We start from the raw sequence: 17,433 nt of genomic DNA on the forward strand, positions 1-17,433 counted from the left end.
AAGATGCTTGCTCCTTGGAAGAAAAGCTATGACCAACCTAGATAGCATATTCAAAAGCAGAGACATTAGTTTGCCGACAAAGGTCCATCTAGTCAAGGCTATGGTTTTTCCAGTGGTCACATATGGATGTGAGAGTTGGATCGCAAAGAAAGCTGAGCGCCAAAGAATTGATGCTTTTGAACTGTAGTGTTGGAGAAGACTCTTGAGTCCCTTGGACTGCAAGGAGATCAAACCAGTCATTCCTAAAGGAAATCAGTCCCGAATTTTCATTGGAAGGACTGATGCTGAAGCTGAAGCTCCAATACTTTGGCCACCTGATGTGAAAAACTGACTCCTTGGAAAATACCCTGATGTTGGGAAAGATTGAAGGCAGAAGGACAAGGGGATGACAGAGGATGAGATGGTTGGATGGCATCACTGATTCAATGGACATGAGTTTGAGCAAGCCCCGGGAGTTGGTGATGGATGGGGAGGCCTAGCGTGCTGCAGTCCATGGTGTCACAGGGAGCTGGACTCTACTGAGCGACTGAACTGACTGACTGTTCATGGGGTCCTCAAGGTAAGAATACTGAAGTGGTTTGCCATTCCCTTCTCCAGTGGACCACTTTTTGTCAGAACTCTCCACCATGACCCGTCCATCTTGGGTGGCCCCGCACGGCACGAGGCCACCCATTTTCATAATGACAGTGCACCACCCAGCTCTCGTTGGTCTCAATTTACAGATGCGGAAACTGAGGCACAGCAACAGTGAGTAACTTGGCTCAACATTACACCCTGAGGAAGTGGCAGAAACACCCATTCAGCCACTCCCCTCCCCCATATTCCTGTTAGTCCTCCTTTCACTGGCAAACCTCCTGGGATGGGAAATTCCACAACTTGAAGCCCAAGCCAAAATGGAGAAAACAATCTGCAAAAGAGCATGGAGCATGTATTACCATTAAAAAAAATACATATACACTGGATATAGATCATATACACACAATACAGATCTGATTATCGTGTGGGAAAGACTTTGGAATAATTTCCATCTTCTACCTGTTCAAGTATTCTGAATTTTTCATTTGTTTTTTGTCCCACTGCTCGGCTTGCAGGATCTTAGTTTCTCCAACAGGGGTCGAACCTGGGCCACAGCAGTGAAAGTGAAGTTTTGTAAGTCAGTTGGGACTTAAACCCATACACTGGGACTTGATGCCAAAATCTTGGCTCTCTATGCACCAAAGCCAAACAGAAATAGAGACAGAGTTATGGAACAGAAAGAAAGAGTTGCTGTATTTATTTGCCAGGCAACAGGGGAATACAGTAGGCTAGAGCCTCAAGAACCGTGCCCTGGTGAATAGACAGGTTAATCAGGCCAGGGGATATGATAAGGATCAAGGCAGTAACAGCCTTCCCTGGTGGTCCAGTGGTTAAGAATCAGGCGGTGCAGGTTCAATCCCTGGTTTGGGAAGATCCCACAGCTATGAGGCAACTAAGCCTGTGCTCCGCATTAAGAGAATAGCTCCCAATCTCCATAACTAGAGAAAGCCTGAACGCAGCAATGAAGACCCAGCACAGCCATAAATAAATATGTACATTTTGTAAAAAAAAAAAAAGTAACAGTCTTGAGACTCACAGAGTCTTGAGACTCGAAAAGAATAGGACACCACTGAGTGACTGAACAATCTTGAATTCTCCTGCAGTTTCAACAGGGTGGGGCTACTGACAAGACTAGGGTGTGTCCAGGGTCTTAGGTGGTCCAGTCTCCTAATCTTGATGACCCTCACTGGCCCCTTTAATCTTGCCTCAGGTGGTTTCAGGGCTGCTCCTCCCTTAATTAGCAACTGTTCTGCCCTTTGGAACTCAGAGGTCACAGAGGCTGGAGTCTTGCCTGTTAAGAAATAGGAGACTGACTTTCCTGGTGGCTCAGTGGATAAGAATCTGCCAATTCAGGGGACATGGGTTTGATCCCTGGTCTGGGAAGATTCCACAGATTAACTGCAGATTAACTAAACGTGTGGGCCACAGCTACTGAGCCTACACTCTACAGCCTGTAGAGGTCACCGTAATGAGAAGTTCGTGCACTGCAAGAAGAGTAGCTCCCACTTGCCACAACTAGAGAAAGCCTGCACGCAGCAACGAAGACCTAGTGCAGCTTAAAAAAAAAACTAACGGGAGACAAAAAGACCTCTGTTCTTGGGAGCCCCAAAGGCCCTGCTTGGCATCAGAAGTGCAGAATCTTAACTACTGGGCCACCAGGGAAGTCCTACATGTGGATTTTTGACAGCGCTGAAAGTGTTGTTGTTCAGTCGCCCAGTCATGTCCAACTCTTTGCGACCCCAGCATACTAAGCTTCTCTGTCCTGAACAGTCTCCTGGAGTTTGCTCAGACTCATGTCCATTGAGTCGATAATGCTGTCCAACCATCTTATCATCTGTTGCCCCCTTTTCCTCCTGCCCTCAGTGTCAGGGTCTTTTCAAATGAGTCGACTCTTCACATCAGGTGGCCAAAGTATTAGAGCTTCAGCTTCAGGATTAGTCCTTCCGATGAATATTCAGGGTTGATTTCCTTTAGAATTGACCCGTTTGATTTCCTTGCTGTCCAAGGGACTCTCAAGAGTCTTCTCCAGCTCCACAGTTTAAAAACATCAATTCTTCCACGCTCAGCGGGCCACATGACAGGCCAATAAGTCCCAGGTGTGGAGACAAGGAATATGGCTTTATTGGGAAAGCTGGCTGACCGAGAACATGGCATACTAATGTCTAATAACCATTTCATCTGGGGTCTGGATGCCAGGTTCTTCTATAGAACAGAGAAGTAGAGGAGGTGAGGAAGTCAAGTAGAAAAGCTATTTATCTTGCAAAACAGGAGGGGATGTGTTAAATATCTCCTTTTCTGCCATTCAAAGGTAGGCTATGTCAGATTGTATCTCTGTGAGTTAAACAAAGGCACTTTAATAGTCCGGGAGAGGGCAGCTTTCCCTGAGGAAGGCTATTATGTATGATTATAATAATAAAAGCAAGGCAAAGAAAAGGTTAAAGTCAAAGAAACAGATCCAACAGGGAGTCAGAATTAGTTCTACCCTGTAACACTGGAGTAGGTTGCCATTTCCTTCTCCCTTATCTCACACGCTAGTAAGGGAGAAGGAAATGGCAACCTACTCCAATATTCTTGCCTGGAGAATCCTGTGGACAGTGGAGCCTGAAGGGCTGCTGTCCATAGGGTCGCACAGAGTCGGATACGACTGAAGCGACTTAGCATGCAGCATGTAACACTGTGTGTGGATTTCTGATAGTGCTGAAGTTCAGCGCCCCTCAAGCGCCCACCCCCTCTTGTTCAAGGGTCAACAGTACTGTAATAAGTACACCAGAGAGGAGAGAGTGAGTGCAGCTGTGGGTCCTTGCTCCCAGGCCAAATGGCCTGGGCATTCCTGGGCTGGGGGAGGCAGGTGTATTGGGGGAGAGTACACAAGCCATTGGATATTAGGGGACAGAAGCACAAACGTCGGGGAGCTCCACCCCGACATAAGTGACCCTCACTTATGTGAGTGATGGAGAAGGACTTTCCCTGGAGAGAGGCCTGAGTAGGACAGGACATTCAAGCTGGATCGGGATGGGCTGCACGTGGCTGTGCAGTTTGTTGACACCACAACCTACCCTGGCAGCTTCCTGCGGTTGATTTATATCCAGTCACACCTGCATTACAGTCACTGAGTTCCCTTAGGCATTCAGGGATTTATATATTTGTTCATTCATTCAGTCTAGTCACATTCCAAGGACTTCCCTGCAGCTCAAACGGTTAAGAATCTGCCTGTAATGAAGGAGATAAGGGTTCGATCCCTGGGTCAGGAAGATCCTCTGGAGAAGGGAACGGAAATCCACTCCAGTATTCTTGCCTGGAGAATCCCCAGGGACAGAGAAGCCTGGTGGGCTACAGTCCATGGGGTCACAAAGAGTTGGACACGACTGAGCGACTAACGTGTTCACATCACAGCCTCTCCAAGCCGGTCCTCGCTTTCTCCCACTCTCTCCACTCCTGTCTTTGTGCCTGCGGCCAGCCTTCCAGTCTCCGCGCCCTGTCCTCTCATTGGTCCAGCTCCCTCAGTCCCGCCCCCAAATCACGGGGCAGGGGAAGCTTTTATTCCTGCCCCTTCCATTGGGTACGCTGCCTAAGCCTCAGATATTTCAACCAATGGAAGCCAACCTACTCAGCCAATGGGGCTGGAGCACTTAATATAAAGAGTGTGCTGATGCTCCCCAATGGAATCTCGAGGTGGTGTCCGTTCAGCTACGGCACCTCTCTGTGTGCGAGCAGGTCGGGAATGGAAGAAGCTCATCCTGAGTGTTCTCCTGTCTGGATACCCAGCTCCACAGGCTCAGGAAGGCGCCCTTCTCGCCACCATCTCTTGTCAAGAGCCACCGAAAAGCTGCTAGGAAGTCGAGCAGGGGTCAGCCCGCAGGTGAAAGGACCAGACAAAGAGGGTTTAGAGGAATGGTCTGGTGTCAGCTGTTGGGGATGGGCGTGCACAGAAGACAGTATGGACCTCTCTTTTCTTTGTTTTTTTTTTTAGTAGCTGCAACAGGTCAAACGGGGCCCAGCACCCCTATCGTGTGAGTGCCTTTGGTTTGAATCTGGAAGAGGAAGGGAAGTGGGACCCGGAGATGAAAAGCAAGCTGCAAGTGTCAAGTGTTGCCTCACGGGACTGACAGTTGTTGACCAGACACCCGGGCTGGGCCCTTGAGAAGGAAAAGGGGTCCGGGGAGGCAAAACCTAAGAACACAGGCGAGCATGAAGGATCCCCGACTCTCCACCCACCTCCTAAATTGAGGCTTTTTTCTTTCTCTCCTCTCAGGCGGCGTTTCACAATTGATGATTTTGAAATCCGGCGTCCTCTCGGCAAGGGAAAATTTGGGAATGTGTACCTGGCTCGCCATTTCATTGTGGCCCTGAAAGTCCTCTTCAAGTCCTAGATAGATAAGGAAGGACTGGAACATCAGCTGCGCAGGGAAATTGAAATCCAGGCGCACCTACAGTAAGGACAGCCTCTGTATGAATGAGATTCCCGTGCGTTTTTCCCCTCACAGACTTCCAAATGGAGCTATTACTCTCCTGGCCCCAGCACAAATTGCCCCTTTGACCAGTCACTTGTAATAGCATCATGAATTGGGCCTCAGGGAGGAGTCTTGACCCTTCCTCCTTTTGTCCCCCAGACACCACAATATCCTGCGCCTGTACAACTACTTCCATGATGCGCACCGGGTGTACCTGATTCTAGAATATGCTCCAAGGGGTGAGCTCTACAAGGAGCTACAAAACAGCCATGCGTTTGATGAACCGCGTACAGCCATGGTGAGGCAGAGGAGGCTGAGGGCTAGGGTTCATGAGTTTCCTATGGGCTGATGGGGGTCACTGCATATGGCTTTCATGAGGGTTCAGATTGCTTCCTTTGAAAAAAAAAACAACTTTTATGAATTAATGAATTGATTTATGGCTGTGCAGGGTCTTTGTTGCCATGTGGGACTTTACTTGTACCAGCTTCTCATTGCAGTGGCTTCTCTTGTGAAGCATGGGCTCTAGGGTGCGTAGGCTCAGCAGCTGTGGCGCCCTGGATTAGTTGCCCTGTGGCATGTGGAATCTTCCTGGATGAGGACTCGAAACTGTGTCCCCTGCATTGGCAGGTGGATTCTTTACCACTGGACCCACCAGGGAAGTCCTGAATTGCTTTTTTCTATCAATTTTACATAGCGACTCTTATATCCGACAGTTTTACTTTTGGATACCCTATGGCATCACTGACTCAATTTGAGTAAACACTGAGAGTTGGCGATGGACAGGGAGGCCTGGCATGCTGCAGTCCATGGGGTTGCAAAGAGTCGGACACGACTGAGCAACTGAACTGAATAATTACCCCCAGGATGTTAATAAGTAGCGTGTATAAGTTTGCGTTCTTTGGTTGTAAGCAACGGAATCTAACTGCATTACCTTGTGGAAAGAAACATGAAAGGCTGTGGGGGAATTCACTGAATAAATGAATGAAACTGACTTAGAAAGCCCAGGATTTTTGGAGGGCCTCTGGGTGGGAATGACAGCCGTCATCACCCCATGGCCGGCTTCATTTCCAGTCTGCTTTTTCTTTGCTCACACAGGTAATGGAGGAGTTGGCAGATGCTCTGACCTACTGCCATGAAAAGAAGGTGATTCACATGGATATGAAGCCAGAGAACCTGCTGCTGGGGCTCATGGGTGAGGTGAAGATGGCAGACTTTGGCTGGTCTGTGCACACTCCCTAAGGTAGGACAGATGGTGGCACCCTGGGTGCCAGTTAAGAATGATCCAATTTAATTCATTTCACATGTAAGACCCAGCTACAAACCTGGGTTTGTATTTCAATGCTGCCTTTTGAAATGCATATTTTAACAAGTATTTGTAGACTGAAAGAACGTGGTTCGACTATATCTTCTATTTTTTAATGTTTACATAAAATTTTACCAGTAAGTTTCCATGTAAGTACATTAAGAATGATTGTGCCATAATTCCGGGAATTTTACTCTATCAGTAAACTGTAATTAATTTACTTGGTCCCTCTTGGTGGACCATCAGTTTGTTCCAAAACTTCCTGGATCATGAGCTAAATAATTGTAGGAAGAATCTCAGAATATGGGATTGTTGGTCCCAGGACTTGCCTTCTCAACCTTAATTCATATGAAAACTTTGTGTTTCCAAGTTCCTGTGCTTGAGAGGGGATTGCCCAGGACTGGATGCTGGGGAAGGACCGTGTCCCTTCTACTGAGTCTCCGCTTAATGTTCCTTTCTCTAGGAGAAAGACGATGTGTGGGACGCTGGACTACTTGCCCCCAGAAATGATTGAGGGGAGAATATACAACGAGAAGGTAGATCTATGGTGCCTAGGGGTGCTCTGCTACGAGCTGCTGGTGGGAAATCCACCCTTTGAGAGCGCCTCCCATAGTGAGATCTACAGACGCATCCTCAAGGTGGGATGGCCACACTCTGGGCATTCACGCAGGAGCTGGGGGTAAGGGGCGGCTGGGAGCCTGGGGCACACACAAAGGTGGTTTACTATGATCCCGCCCAGTGCCTTGAATGGACCAAGGAAACTAACCATACTTCTCTTTCTTCTCTGGCTTCATCAGGTAGATGTAAGATTTCCTGCATCAATACCTTTGGGGGCTTGGGACCTGATCTCCAGGCTTCTCAGATACCAGCCCTCAGAGCGGCTGCCCTTGGCCCAGGTCTTGAAGCACCTGTGGGTCTGGACTCACTCTTGGAGGGTGCTGCCCCCAGCTGCTCAAATGGCTTCCTTAGCCCTGTCCACCCCTATTCTTTTGTGATTGCTTGTGGAACACCCTGGCTCTGGTATCTCATCTGTCTTTTGTTTCTTCACTTGTAAGATGCATCATGCTAGTTAATAAGGGCTTCCCTTGTGGCTCAGCTGGTAAAGAATCTGCCTGCAATGCGGGAGACCTGGGTTTGATCCCTGGGTTGGGAAGATTCCCTAGAGAAGGGAAAGGCTACTCACTCCAGTATTCTGACCTGGAGCATTCCACGGACTGTATAGTCCATGGGATCGCAAAGAGTCGGACATGACTGAGCGACTTTTACCATTAATAAAGGCCAAATAATTTTATTTATTTTTGGCTATGCTGGGTCATTGTTGCTTAGGATGGGCTTTCCCTAGTTTCCACGAGCAGGGGCTACACTTGATGTGGTGTGCTGGCTTCAGTAGTTGTGGCCCATGAGCTTAGTTGGTCCTCTGCATAGAATCTTCCCAGACCAAGGATAGAACCGGTGTGCCTTGCACTGGCAGGCAGATTCTTATCCACCATGCCACCAGGGAAATCCAAAGCTGAATCATCTTGTACCAGGTCTCTTTCTAAAAAAAAAAAAGTATTTATTTGACTGCGTTGGGTCTCAGTTGAGATCTTCATTACATCATGCTGGATCTTTCCGTCAGGCGTTGGCTCTGTGGTGGCAGGAAGGCTCTGGAACACGTGGGCTTAGTATCTCCTGCCCCCGCCCCCTGCACTGGGATCCTAGTTCCCTGACCAGGGATGGGACCCTCATTCCCTGCATTGCAAGTTGGATGTATTTTTAATATATTTATTTGGCGGCATTGTGCCTTAGTGGCGTATGGGAGCAGGTTCCCCTAGAAGGGATCGAACCCAGGCCCCCTGAACTAGGAGCCTGGAATCCTAGCCACTGGACCACCGGAGAAGTCCCACCAAATTATTTTTAAAATATGCTTTTACTAGGTCTAGGTTGGTAATTTCACTTATTTGAAACCAGTAAGCAGCTCTCCTCCAAAATCAGAAAACTTAACACAACTTAAAAACGACAAATATGCTTTTAATCAGCCGTGCGCCTAAAGGAGCCGCAGCTGGGGAGGTGATGCCGAGTAAACCTTTGGCCCTCGAGCGAGAGACATATAAGGCAGAGTTTAAGGCCACGCAGGGCGGGGCGGGAAGATTTGGGACTCACCACGCCGCCCTGGTGGCTCAGACGGTAAAGAATCCGCCTGCAACGCGTGAGACCTGGGTTCAATCCCTGGGCTGGGAAGATCCCCTGGAGAAGAAAACGAGTATCTACTCTAGTATTCTGGCCTGGAGAATTGCATGGACAGAGGAGCCTGGTGAGCTGCAGTCCATGGGGTCGCAAAGAGTGGGGACACGCACGACTGAACGACTTTGACTTTCACGCCTCCCTACTGCCCAACATTTGACTGAATGGGTCAGGAACTCTTAAGCCCGCCCTCATCCTAGTTACCCGGAAACTCAAACTTCCGGTGGGTCCACGACTTCGACGCGGGGCGGCCCATTAGGCCATCCCTGGACGAACCGGAATTTCGTCACTCCGACTACCCGCCCACTCCCGGAAGTGACGCACAGTGGGGTTGCCGGAAGAAGTGGCGAAGTTACTTTTGAGGGGAACTCAGTCGCGGCGGCGTGCCAGGGGCTACGGAGAAGAAGGAAAAGAAGGCAGAGCAAGGGGACGGAAGCAGGTGCACTCAAGTGTGGGGCGACGCGGGAGGAGCCCTGGGCCTGGGGCTTCCCGGCGTTCCCCGCGCTGCTTGGCTCAGCCCCCTTCTCTCCTTCCACCCTCTCCCCTCCTAGTTCGCGCCAACTCCCGGCTGTTTCCAAGGCAACGGGAGTAGGGGACCCCCCCCCCCAAGAGAGGCCGCCCACGAGACCCTCGCGCGCAGCCATGAGCCCCGCCCCCCACTGCTGTTCGGAGAGGGGCGGGACCTGGAGAGAGGTGTGAGGGCGGGGCATGTTGGGAGGAGGTCGGGGTGCCTTGATGGGCGCAGATGGGGCGGGGCCTGGGAGGAAAAGATGTGGGCGGAGCATGATGGGAGGAGGTCGGGGGGCCGAGATGGGCGCAGATGGGGCGGGTCTAGAAGGAAATAATGTGGGCGGAGCATTATGGACGGAGCTGGGGTCCGAAGGAGAGATGGGGGTGCTTCCTCGGCGGAGGTGGGGTGAAACTGGAGGGGAAAGAGGAAGTGAGGGCGGAGCCCTCGAAGCCGAAGGGATAGTGTCTGGAAAAATCCGGTGGGCGAGGTCTGGAGTGGATGGAGCCTAAAAGATGGGGGCTGACACTAGGGGAGGGCGGGGCTTGAGACCCAGCCGAAGGCTGTCCTGGAGCAGAAAGGGGGCGGGCCCTATTAGAACTGGATAGGAGGGTTTGTAGGCTGGCAGAGACTGGGGGTGGGGTCTGCACGAAGTAGGGGAAGAGTGTGAGAGATGGAGGAAAGAGAGGTCCCCTTATTAAGACCTATGGCTGGCCTACTCTGACCCTCCCTGGTCCCACAAGGCTCTCCGCCCCCCTGTATCTGCAGGCTGCTCCGTGACCCCACCATGTCCACCCCCACCACGAATTCCGTGGACACCCCCTTGGCTGGTGAGTGACCCCCCCTTCCCCAACACAGCTATTCTCCCATCAGGTTATTGTCAGCCGAAACTCATTGTGTCTCCCTCTCCCAGGAAATGGCCCCAGCACCCCCTCTTCTTCACCTGGGGGAAAGGAGGATGGTCCTGAACCATGTCCTGGAGGGGCGGATCCTGATGTCCCAAGCGCTGATGGGGCCGACTCAGCCTCCGTTGTGGGTGAGACAGGGTCCAGGGACATGGGTTGGGAGTTGATACGGAGGCTCAGAGAGGAATCTAGAAGGAGAGAAAGATCAGAAATGGGGATGGCCAGCCCCAGCGTCTTGCTGACTTTTTTTTTCTGTTCTTGGTACCTCTTATTTTGACCCATTCTTTGGGATTCACTGACACACACATCTTTCCCTCCGAATCACCATCTCTGTGGGTCCCCCTCCAACTCTGATTTGTTGCCTCTGATCTCTCATGGACCTGTCCCTCTGGCTGCTGTTTATCCCTGTGGTTCTGTCTCATGGCTTCTGTCCACCCACGCCAGTCATCCTAGACACAGCAGAGGAGCCGGAGCGCAAGCGAAAGAAGGGCCCAGCTCCAAAGATGCTGGGCGATGAGCTGTGCCAAGTGTGCGGGGACACAGCCTCCGGCTTCCACTACAACGTGCTCAGCTGTGAAGGCTGCAAGGGCTTCTTCCGACGAAGTGTGATCCGAGGCGGGGCCGGGCGCTATGCCTGCCGGGGCGGTGGCACCTGCCAGATGGACGCGTTCATGCGGCGCAAGTGCCAGCAATGCCGGCTGCGGAAATGCAAGGAGGCAGGGATGCGGGAGCAGTGTGAGTCCTGGGGAGGGAGTAGGGCCAGGCCGGCCCCTGCCCAGCCCTGGGGCCTCTGCTGAGGCCTGTGTGTCCCCACCAGGCGTCCTCTCCAAAGAACAGATCCGGAAGAAGAAGATTCGGAAGCAGCAGCAGCAGCAGCAGTCGTCGCCCACAGGGCCGGGAGTCAGCAGCAGCAGCCCAGCCTCTGGGCCTGGGGCCTCCCCTGGAGGGTCCGACGGGGGTGGCCAGGGCTCCGGAGAAGGTGAAGGTGTCCAGTTAACAGCCGCTCAGGAACTAATGATCCAGCAGTTGGTGGCGGCCCAGCTGCAGTGCAATAAACGTTCCTTCTCTGACCAGCCCAAAGTCACGGTACGGCCCCTTCCACAGCCTCGAGGGACAATGCACCCAGCGTGCTCAAGTTTACAGGGCCACAGTCCAGGGCACAGGGAGAGAATGAGGCTCCAGAGAACAGGCGCTTTGAGACGGGGTAGCCTTGGGCTCATGGGAGACGTCCTGATAGTAACCTGCCTGCTCCTCCCACCCCCCGTGTCCCCAGCCCTGGCCCTTGGGTGCAGACCCGCAGTCCCGTGATGCTCGCCAGCAGCGTTTCGCCCACTTCACGGAGCTGGCCATCATCTCCGTGCAGGAGATCGTGGACTTCGCCAAGCAGGTGCCTGGCTTCCTGCAGCTGGGTCGTGAAGACCAGATCGCCCTCCTGAAGGCCTCTACCATCGAGGTAACGGACAGCCTGCCCAGCCTCGGGGAGGCCGTTCCATCCTGCTCTAGAAGAAGTCCTGAGATAAACCCCAGAAGAGATGTTAGGAGCATAGGGACAAAGCAGACTCTAGGCCTTGTCCTAGTGGGGGTGGTATTCTCCAGGAGAACTCTCAAATGCTAAATAAGTCATCAGAGTCTCCTGTGAGGTGAGGAGAGAAAGGAAACAGGGCCTGAGATGGAGAATAATTGAGGGTTGGGCTGGATGGCCACACTTCAGGGAACATGCTGACAAGGCTTGTTCAGGGAGTTGATGTTTGAACCAAAATCGTGGTAATGAGTAAGTGCTGAGTGTCTAGTGTATGCTAGGCCCTATTCCAAGTGCTGGGGGCGTGGTGGCGAACGGAGCAGACTGAAAGAAAGCTCTGCCCTGTGCCCCATAAGCACCTGGGGAGAGTGTCCTGAGTGGAGAAGGCCGGGGGTGCCAAACCTGGGGAAGGGAGAGAGCTTGGAGTGTCCAGCGTGCTGGCTGCAGCCCTGTGGCTGAGAGATGATGGGGCGGGGTGGGGACAGGCAGGGGATGATCCCAGCAAGATCGGGCCCCCCCCCCCATTCAGGCCAGCAGAGGAAGGACAGTGGCTGAGGGGCCACAGGGTTTCTGCTTTCTCCCGTCATCTCTCCACGGGGCACTTCTCTGTACTCCTGGACATCTGCTCCTCACTCCTGTCCCTCCGCTGCCCTCAGATCATGCTGCTGGAGACGGCCAGACGCTACAACCATGAGACTGAGTGCATCACCTTCCTAAAGGACTTTACCTACAGCAAGGATGACTTCCACCGCGCGGGTACGGCCAAGTGCAGTGTGGGCAGTGGGGTCCCTGCTGGCCAGGAGACCCAGGGCCTCACATCCCTGTCTGAGCTTCCATCTCTTCACCTCCCAACTAGGGTGAGGGCTGAGCCCACCCACCTCACAGTGAGAGCTAAGAGCACAGTGAGGTTATTGAGCCCTGACTCTGCACAGGGGGGACATGGTGCAGGGTGCGACAGAGGGGTGTGTGCTGTCATATAGAGCATCTTGGTAGGAATTAAGGAAAGACACTCTTTTCCTCCCCAGTCCTGGTCTCATGTGACAGAGGCTAGATCTCAGTCCATTGGGAAATGCACAACCTCCCCAGCTGTACAGGGCAGCCCTGGTCCCTACCCTCCAAGAGCACTTCCCTAGGGATGTAACCGAGGCGATGGGGTTCTGGAGATTGTGTGGCTCAGTGGGACCAGAGGAAAAGGGAGGTGGGGAGTAGTGTTAGTTACCAGGGAATGCAAGTGCAGGGCCTCACTCTCTCAGCCTCTGAGCGTTCTCAGAGAGTCCTGCTTTCTCCCGTCATCTCTCCATGGGGCACTTCTCTGTACTCCTGGACCTGCTCCTCACTCCATCTTTCCTTCCTCTTATTTCCTGGCTCTCCCAATACCCAGGGCAGTCCCAGTAACCCTTTGAGTATAAGCTTGGCAGGGGAGCACTAGGGGTTGGGAGAGTGTTTCTGGCAGGGGTCTCAGCATGTGCAGAGGTCCTGGGGTGGGGAAGAGTGGGTGGTTTTAAGGAGCGACAAGGAGGTCCGGGCAGCTGGAGCACAGTGAGATGGGGCTGGAGCGGAGGCTGGCTCCTCCTGCCGCCCCTCCTCTGCCACTGCCACAGTCCAGGCCTCAGTTGGCCCTTCCGGGAACATTGCAGGGCCCCTTGCTGGGCTTCTACCTCCACCCCAGCCTGGTGGGTTTGTTCACATAGTCACTGGAAGGATCCAGTTAACAACCACGTTAGCTCACGTCCCTTCTGTGCTCAGCACCATCCATGGCTCCCATCACACTGGGAGAAAAGCCAGAGTTCTCACCTGGCTCGCAGGCCCTGCAGGGTGTGGCCTCATTCCTCCCTGCCCTCATCTCCTGTCCTCCCCTCACCCTCCTCCAGCCACACTGGCTTCCCTGTTGTTTGAACCCACCAAATGTGCTGTCGCCTCACAGCTTCTGTTTGCTGGTCCCTCTTTCCAGAACTGGGTTGACCCATCTTGTCCTAGTTTGCATGGGACCTTCCAAGCTTTTCTTATTTTTTTAAAAATTAATTAGTTTTTAGCTGCGTTGGGTCTTTGTTGCTTTGTGTGAGCTCTCTCTAGTTGCTGTGCGCGGGCTTCTCGTTGCGTGTGTCACGGGCTCCAGGCAGTTGGGCTCAGTAGTCGCAGTGCATGGGTTTAGTTGCCCTGCAGCATGTGGTATCTTCCTGGACCAGGGATCAAACCTGTGTCCCCTGCATTGGCATGTGGATTCTTACCCACTCTGCCACGAGGCAAGTCTCCTGAGCTTTAATACTCAAAGTCCCAGGGCCTAGGAAGCCTAGTCCCAGGCAAAACAGACTGGGAGCACACTCCCTGGAACACTCGCACAGCCTGGTAACTCCCTCCCTCCCCTCTTTGGTGTTGGACACCCTGCAACTTGGGAGGCCTTCCAATACTCCCCTTGCGGTGACCCTCATGTCTAAGAATGGACGTGATTCTCTCCCTGTTACCCTCCCCTGCGTTACCTCCATCCACAGAACTAGAATCATCTCACAGGGTGGATGGCGTACTTGCAGACTTGTCTATTATGTATCCCTTCAAGCCCCAAATGCAAGTGCGACTAGAGCAGGGGGCTTTGGCTCACAAATGTCTCTGCCCGGGACCTGACGTGCAGTGGGTGCTCAATCAAGTTTGATGAATGAATGAGTCACACCTGGAAATGAGTTCAGCTTCAAGGCGAGAGCAGGGGATGCCACCTCGGGGTGATGTAAGGTGACCTGGGATTAAACATCTTTCCTTTTCCAGAGGAGAGGTACCAGGAAGGCCAGGAAGAAAGTGAAGGGGGTGACGGGGTGGTAAAAACTTCTGAATAAATGTTCACACTTATTACTCATTGCTTCATTCAGGCGAGACATACGGCATACCCACGACGTGCCAAGCCCTTGATAGGCAGTGGGGTTACAGGGTGACCAGCACGCTCTACCTGCTGCTGTTTCCCTCACTCTGCTGACGGTGGGCAATGCCAGTAGCCAGGCATGGGGGCCAGTTTTAGGGTCAGAGTGTTCATCAGAGCCCGTCTCCTGCCTCCGCAGGCCTGCAGGTGGAATTCATCAACCCCATCTTCGAGTTCTCGCGGGCCATGAGGCGACTGGGCCTGGACGACGCCGAGTATGCCCTGCTCATTGCCATCAACATCTTCTCAGCCGACCGGCCCAACGTGCAGGAGCCCAGCCGGGTGGAGGCCCTGCAGCAGCCCTACGTGGACGCACTGTTGTCTTACACCCGCATCAAGAGGCCACAGGTACCGGAGCCCAGACAATCCCGAGGAAACCTAGACCCATGTAGGGTCGGCTGCCTACGTCCCTGGCTTGCCCCAGCAGCTGAGTTCTGATCAGTGTCCTCTCAGCAGCCAGTCCTCGAGGCCCCTGTCCCCTCATCAAGGAGTCAGGCCAAGTCCACGCCCAGGGGCCCCACACTGCCTCTCTGGGGTCAGGGGGCCCTCCTGCTGGGCCAGGTGGGCCGCCCCGCACCCACCCCCTCCTGTCTCCTTGCAGGACCAGCTGCGCTTCCCCCGCATGCTGATGAAGCTTGTGAGCCTGCGCACGCTCAGCTCCGTGCACTCGGAGCAGGTCTTCGCCCTGCGGCTCCAGGACAAGAAGCTGCCACCTTTGCTGTCTGAGATCTGGGACGTGCACGAGTGAGGGGCCTGCCCCACCGCCCTGCACACCCCCAATGACTGGACACTGGGGTAGGAAGGGACTGGGCCAGGTCTGGGCTCCTGCCCTGTGGCTTGCAGCTAAAGCCTTGGCCCCCCGCCAGTCCTCAGGATGAGCCCCAGTCGGGATCCAGGAGCCTCCTTGCCTGCCCACTGAGTCTTCCTGGGAGGGCTGGAGGGGGTCATGGGCCCTGACCTCTGACCTCTCCCAGCACTCCCAGCTGCCCTCCCCGCCCAGCTTACACCTCAAGCCTACCATGCAGTGCACCTTGAACAGAGGGAGGGTCTGTGGCTCTCCCACAGCCCGAGAGACCACAGGCTCCCCACTCTGCTCCTTTTATTTAATAAAAACTAAAAAACAAAAACAAAAACAGGAAAATAAAGTATGACTAGAAACTTGCTCTGATTCAGAATGAGTCTGAGGTAGGAATGGGCTGCCAGGGTCTTCGTGGACACCAAACGAAGGTGCTGGACTAGGGAGGGTTCAGGGTGATATGACTAGGCGCTCGGGGGGCCCAGGAGAGGCCCTGACAACCTCAGGGTCATCTGGTGGTTGGAGCCTGCTCCTGAAGGTCAGGGAGGATTTAAGTGGAGGAGGGCATGGGGGTTTCATTCAATCAGCAAGTATTGGCTGAGGCTGCTTTGTGGGCCAGGCACTGTGCTGGCCATTCTCAGGACACAGATGTTATTCATTCAACAGATACGTATGGAGCATTTGTGCTGTGCTGTGGTTAGTCGCTGAGTCGTGTCCAACTCTGTGACCTCATGGACTGTAGCCCGCCAGGCTCCTCTGTCCATGGGGATTCTCCAGGCAGGAATACTGGCATGGGCTGCCATGCTCTCCTCCAGGGGATCTTCCTAACCCGGGGATCGAACCCAGGTCTCCCGCATTGCAGGCAGATTCTTTACCATATGAGCCACCAGGGAAGCCCCATGGAGCATTTACTCTGTGCCAAATACACTCTTAGGCAGTGGAAACATCTGTGAACACGATAAAGTCTCTTTTTGCAGCCACCATGGAAAACAGTATGGCAGTTTCTCAAAACACTAAAACTAGAGGAATTCCTTGGCAGTCCAGTGGTTAGGACTCTGAGGACCTGGATTCAGTGCCTGGCTGGGGAACTAAGATCCCACATGCCATTCGTTGGGGTCAAATAGAAAAAGCTAAAACTAGAACTCTGTCACAGGACTCAGCAATCCCACCCCTGGATATATATTCAAAAAACCCCAAACACTAAATTTGAAAGGATACATGCACCTCAATGTTCGTAGCAATTTTATTTACAATTGCCAAGATACGGAAGCGACCTAAGAGTTCATCGACAGATGAATGGAAGAAGGTGTCATACATACACACAGAATGGGAATCTATTCAGTCATGAAAGAGTGAAATTTTGCTATCTGCAGCAACATGGATGGACTTGGAGGGCATTGGCTGCTGCTGCTGCTGCTAAGTTGCTTCAGTCGTATACGACTCTGTGAGACCCCATAGACAGCAGCCCACCAGGTTCCTCCGTTCCTGGGATTCTCCAGGCAAGAATACTTGGGACAATGTGGGAGATGAGTAGGAATTGAGGCAAGGCCTCAAAAGAGGCCTAGATGAGTTCAAAGGAAAGGCAGTGGAGTTCTCCTAATTTCTTCTCCTGCGCCAGGCCGTGAGGGGACACCGAGGTGAGCTGAATGGACAGTCCCAGTCCAGGGTGAAGAAGGTGTTGTCTGGAGGGGTGGGTGGGGTACTGAAAAATACACTTTTGTGAGAGGGGAGAGGGAACGGGGGAAGTGAGAATAGTTACATGCGATCGTCCTATCTCAAGCAGAGTGCCTCTCGCTCTAGAGATAGGCCTGCCCTGCGCAGAGTCCAGTTTACAGATGGGGAAGCTGAGGCCGCGCCAGACAAGAGAACCAACCTGGCCAGGATCTGAGCGCGCATGGGCCAGCCTCTATCCGGAGGGAAAAGGTCAGGTTGCGGGCTGAAGGAGGAACACTGTCCAGGCGGTCCTCCCGACAAGGCCTCGGCCAGGAAGCGGGTGGGGTGGAGGGTGCGCGCCCAGCACCTTAGAGCGGGCAGGGTCGAAGGGAGGGCCGGCGCCCAGAGCCGCTGCGCGTGCGCAGAGACCACTGGGTCTCAACCCGGCGGTGAGGAAGGGGGCGTAGCTTCGAGCCACATGCGTCAGAGGGGGCGTGACTTGGCGAGGATACGTCAGCAAGGGGACTAGACCACCATCCAAGTTGGACGGAGGGGGCGTGGCCTACGCCCCAGAAAGGGGGAAGGGGCGAGGTC

The 17,433-nt window shown here is 53.3% G+C and overlaps 1 protein-coding gene and 1 pseudogene across 1 annotated transcript; both read left to right on the plus strand.

Annotated features, from left to right (window-relative positions):
• The first annotated feature begins 680 nt into the window (after positions 1-680).
• Positions 681-7,625, plus strand: LOC129630693 (aurora kinase C-like; annotated as a pseudogene).
• An 852-nt stretch (positions 7,626-8,477) lies between these two features.
• Positions 8,478-15,551, plus strand: NR1H2 (nuclear receptor subfamily 1 group H member 2). Its single transcript, XM_055552968.1, has 10 exons — positions 8,478-8,992; positions 9,105-9,246; positions 9,830-9,891; positions 9,975-10,097; positions 10,411-10,701; positions 10,784-11,052; positions 11,240-11,419; positions 12,142-12,241; positions 14,530-14,738; positions 14,992-15,551. Exons 3-10 carry the CDS (start codon positions 9,849-9,851, stop codon positions 15,136-15,138), a joined length of 1,362 nt encoding a protein of 453 aa, XP_055408943.1. The 5' UTR covers positions 8,478-8,992; positions 9,105-9,246; positions 9,830-9,848; the 3' UTR covers positions 15,139-15,551.
• The last annotated feature ends 1,882 nt before the right edge of the window (positions 15,552-17,433 follow it).

Source organism: Bubalus kerabau, chromosome 17 (assembly GCF_029407905.1).
Source record: "Bubalus kerabau isolate K-KA32 ecotype Philippines breed swamp buffalo chromosome 17, PCC_UOA_SB_1v2, whole genome shotgun sequence".
Taxonomy (NCBI): Eukaryota; Metazoa; Chordata; class Mammalia; order Artiodactyla; family Bovidae; genus Bubalus; species Bubalus kerabau.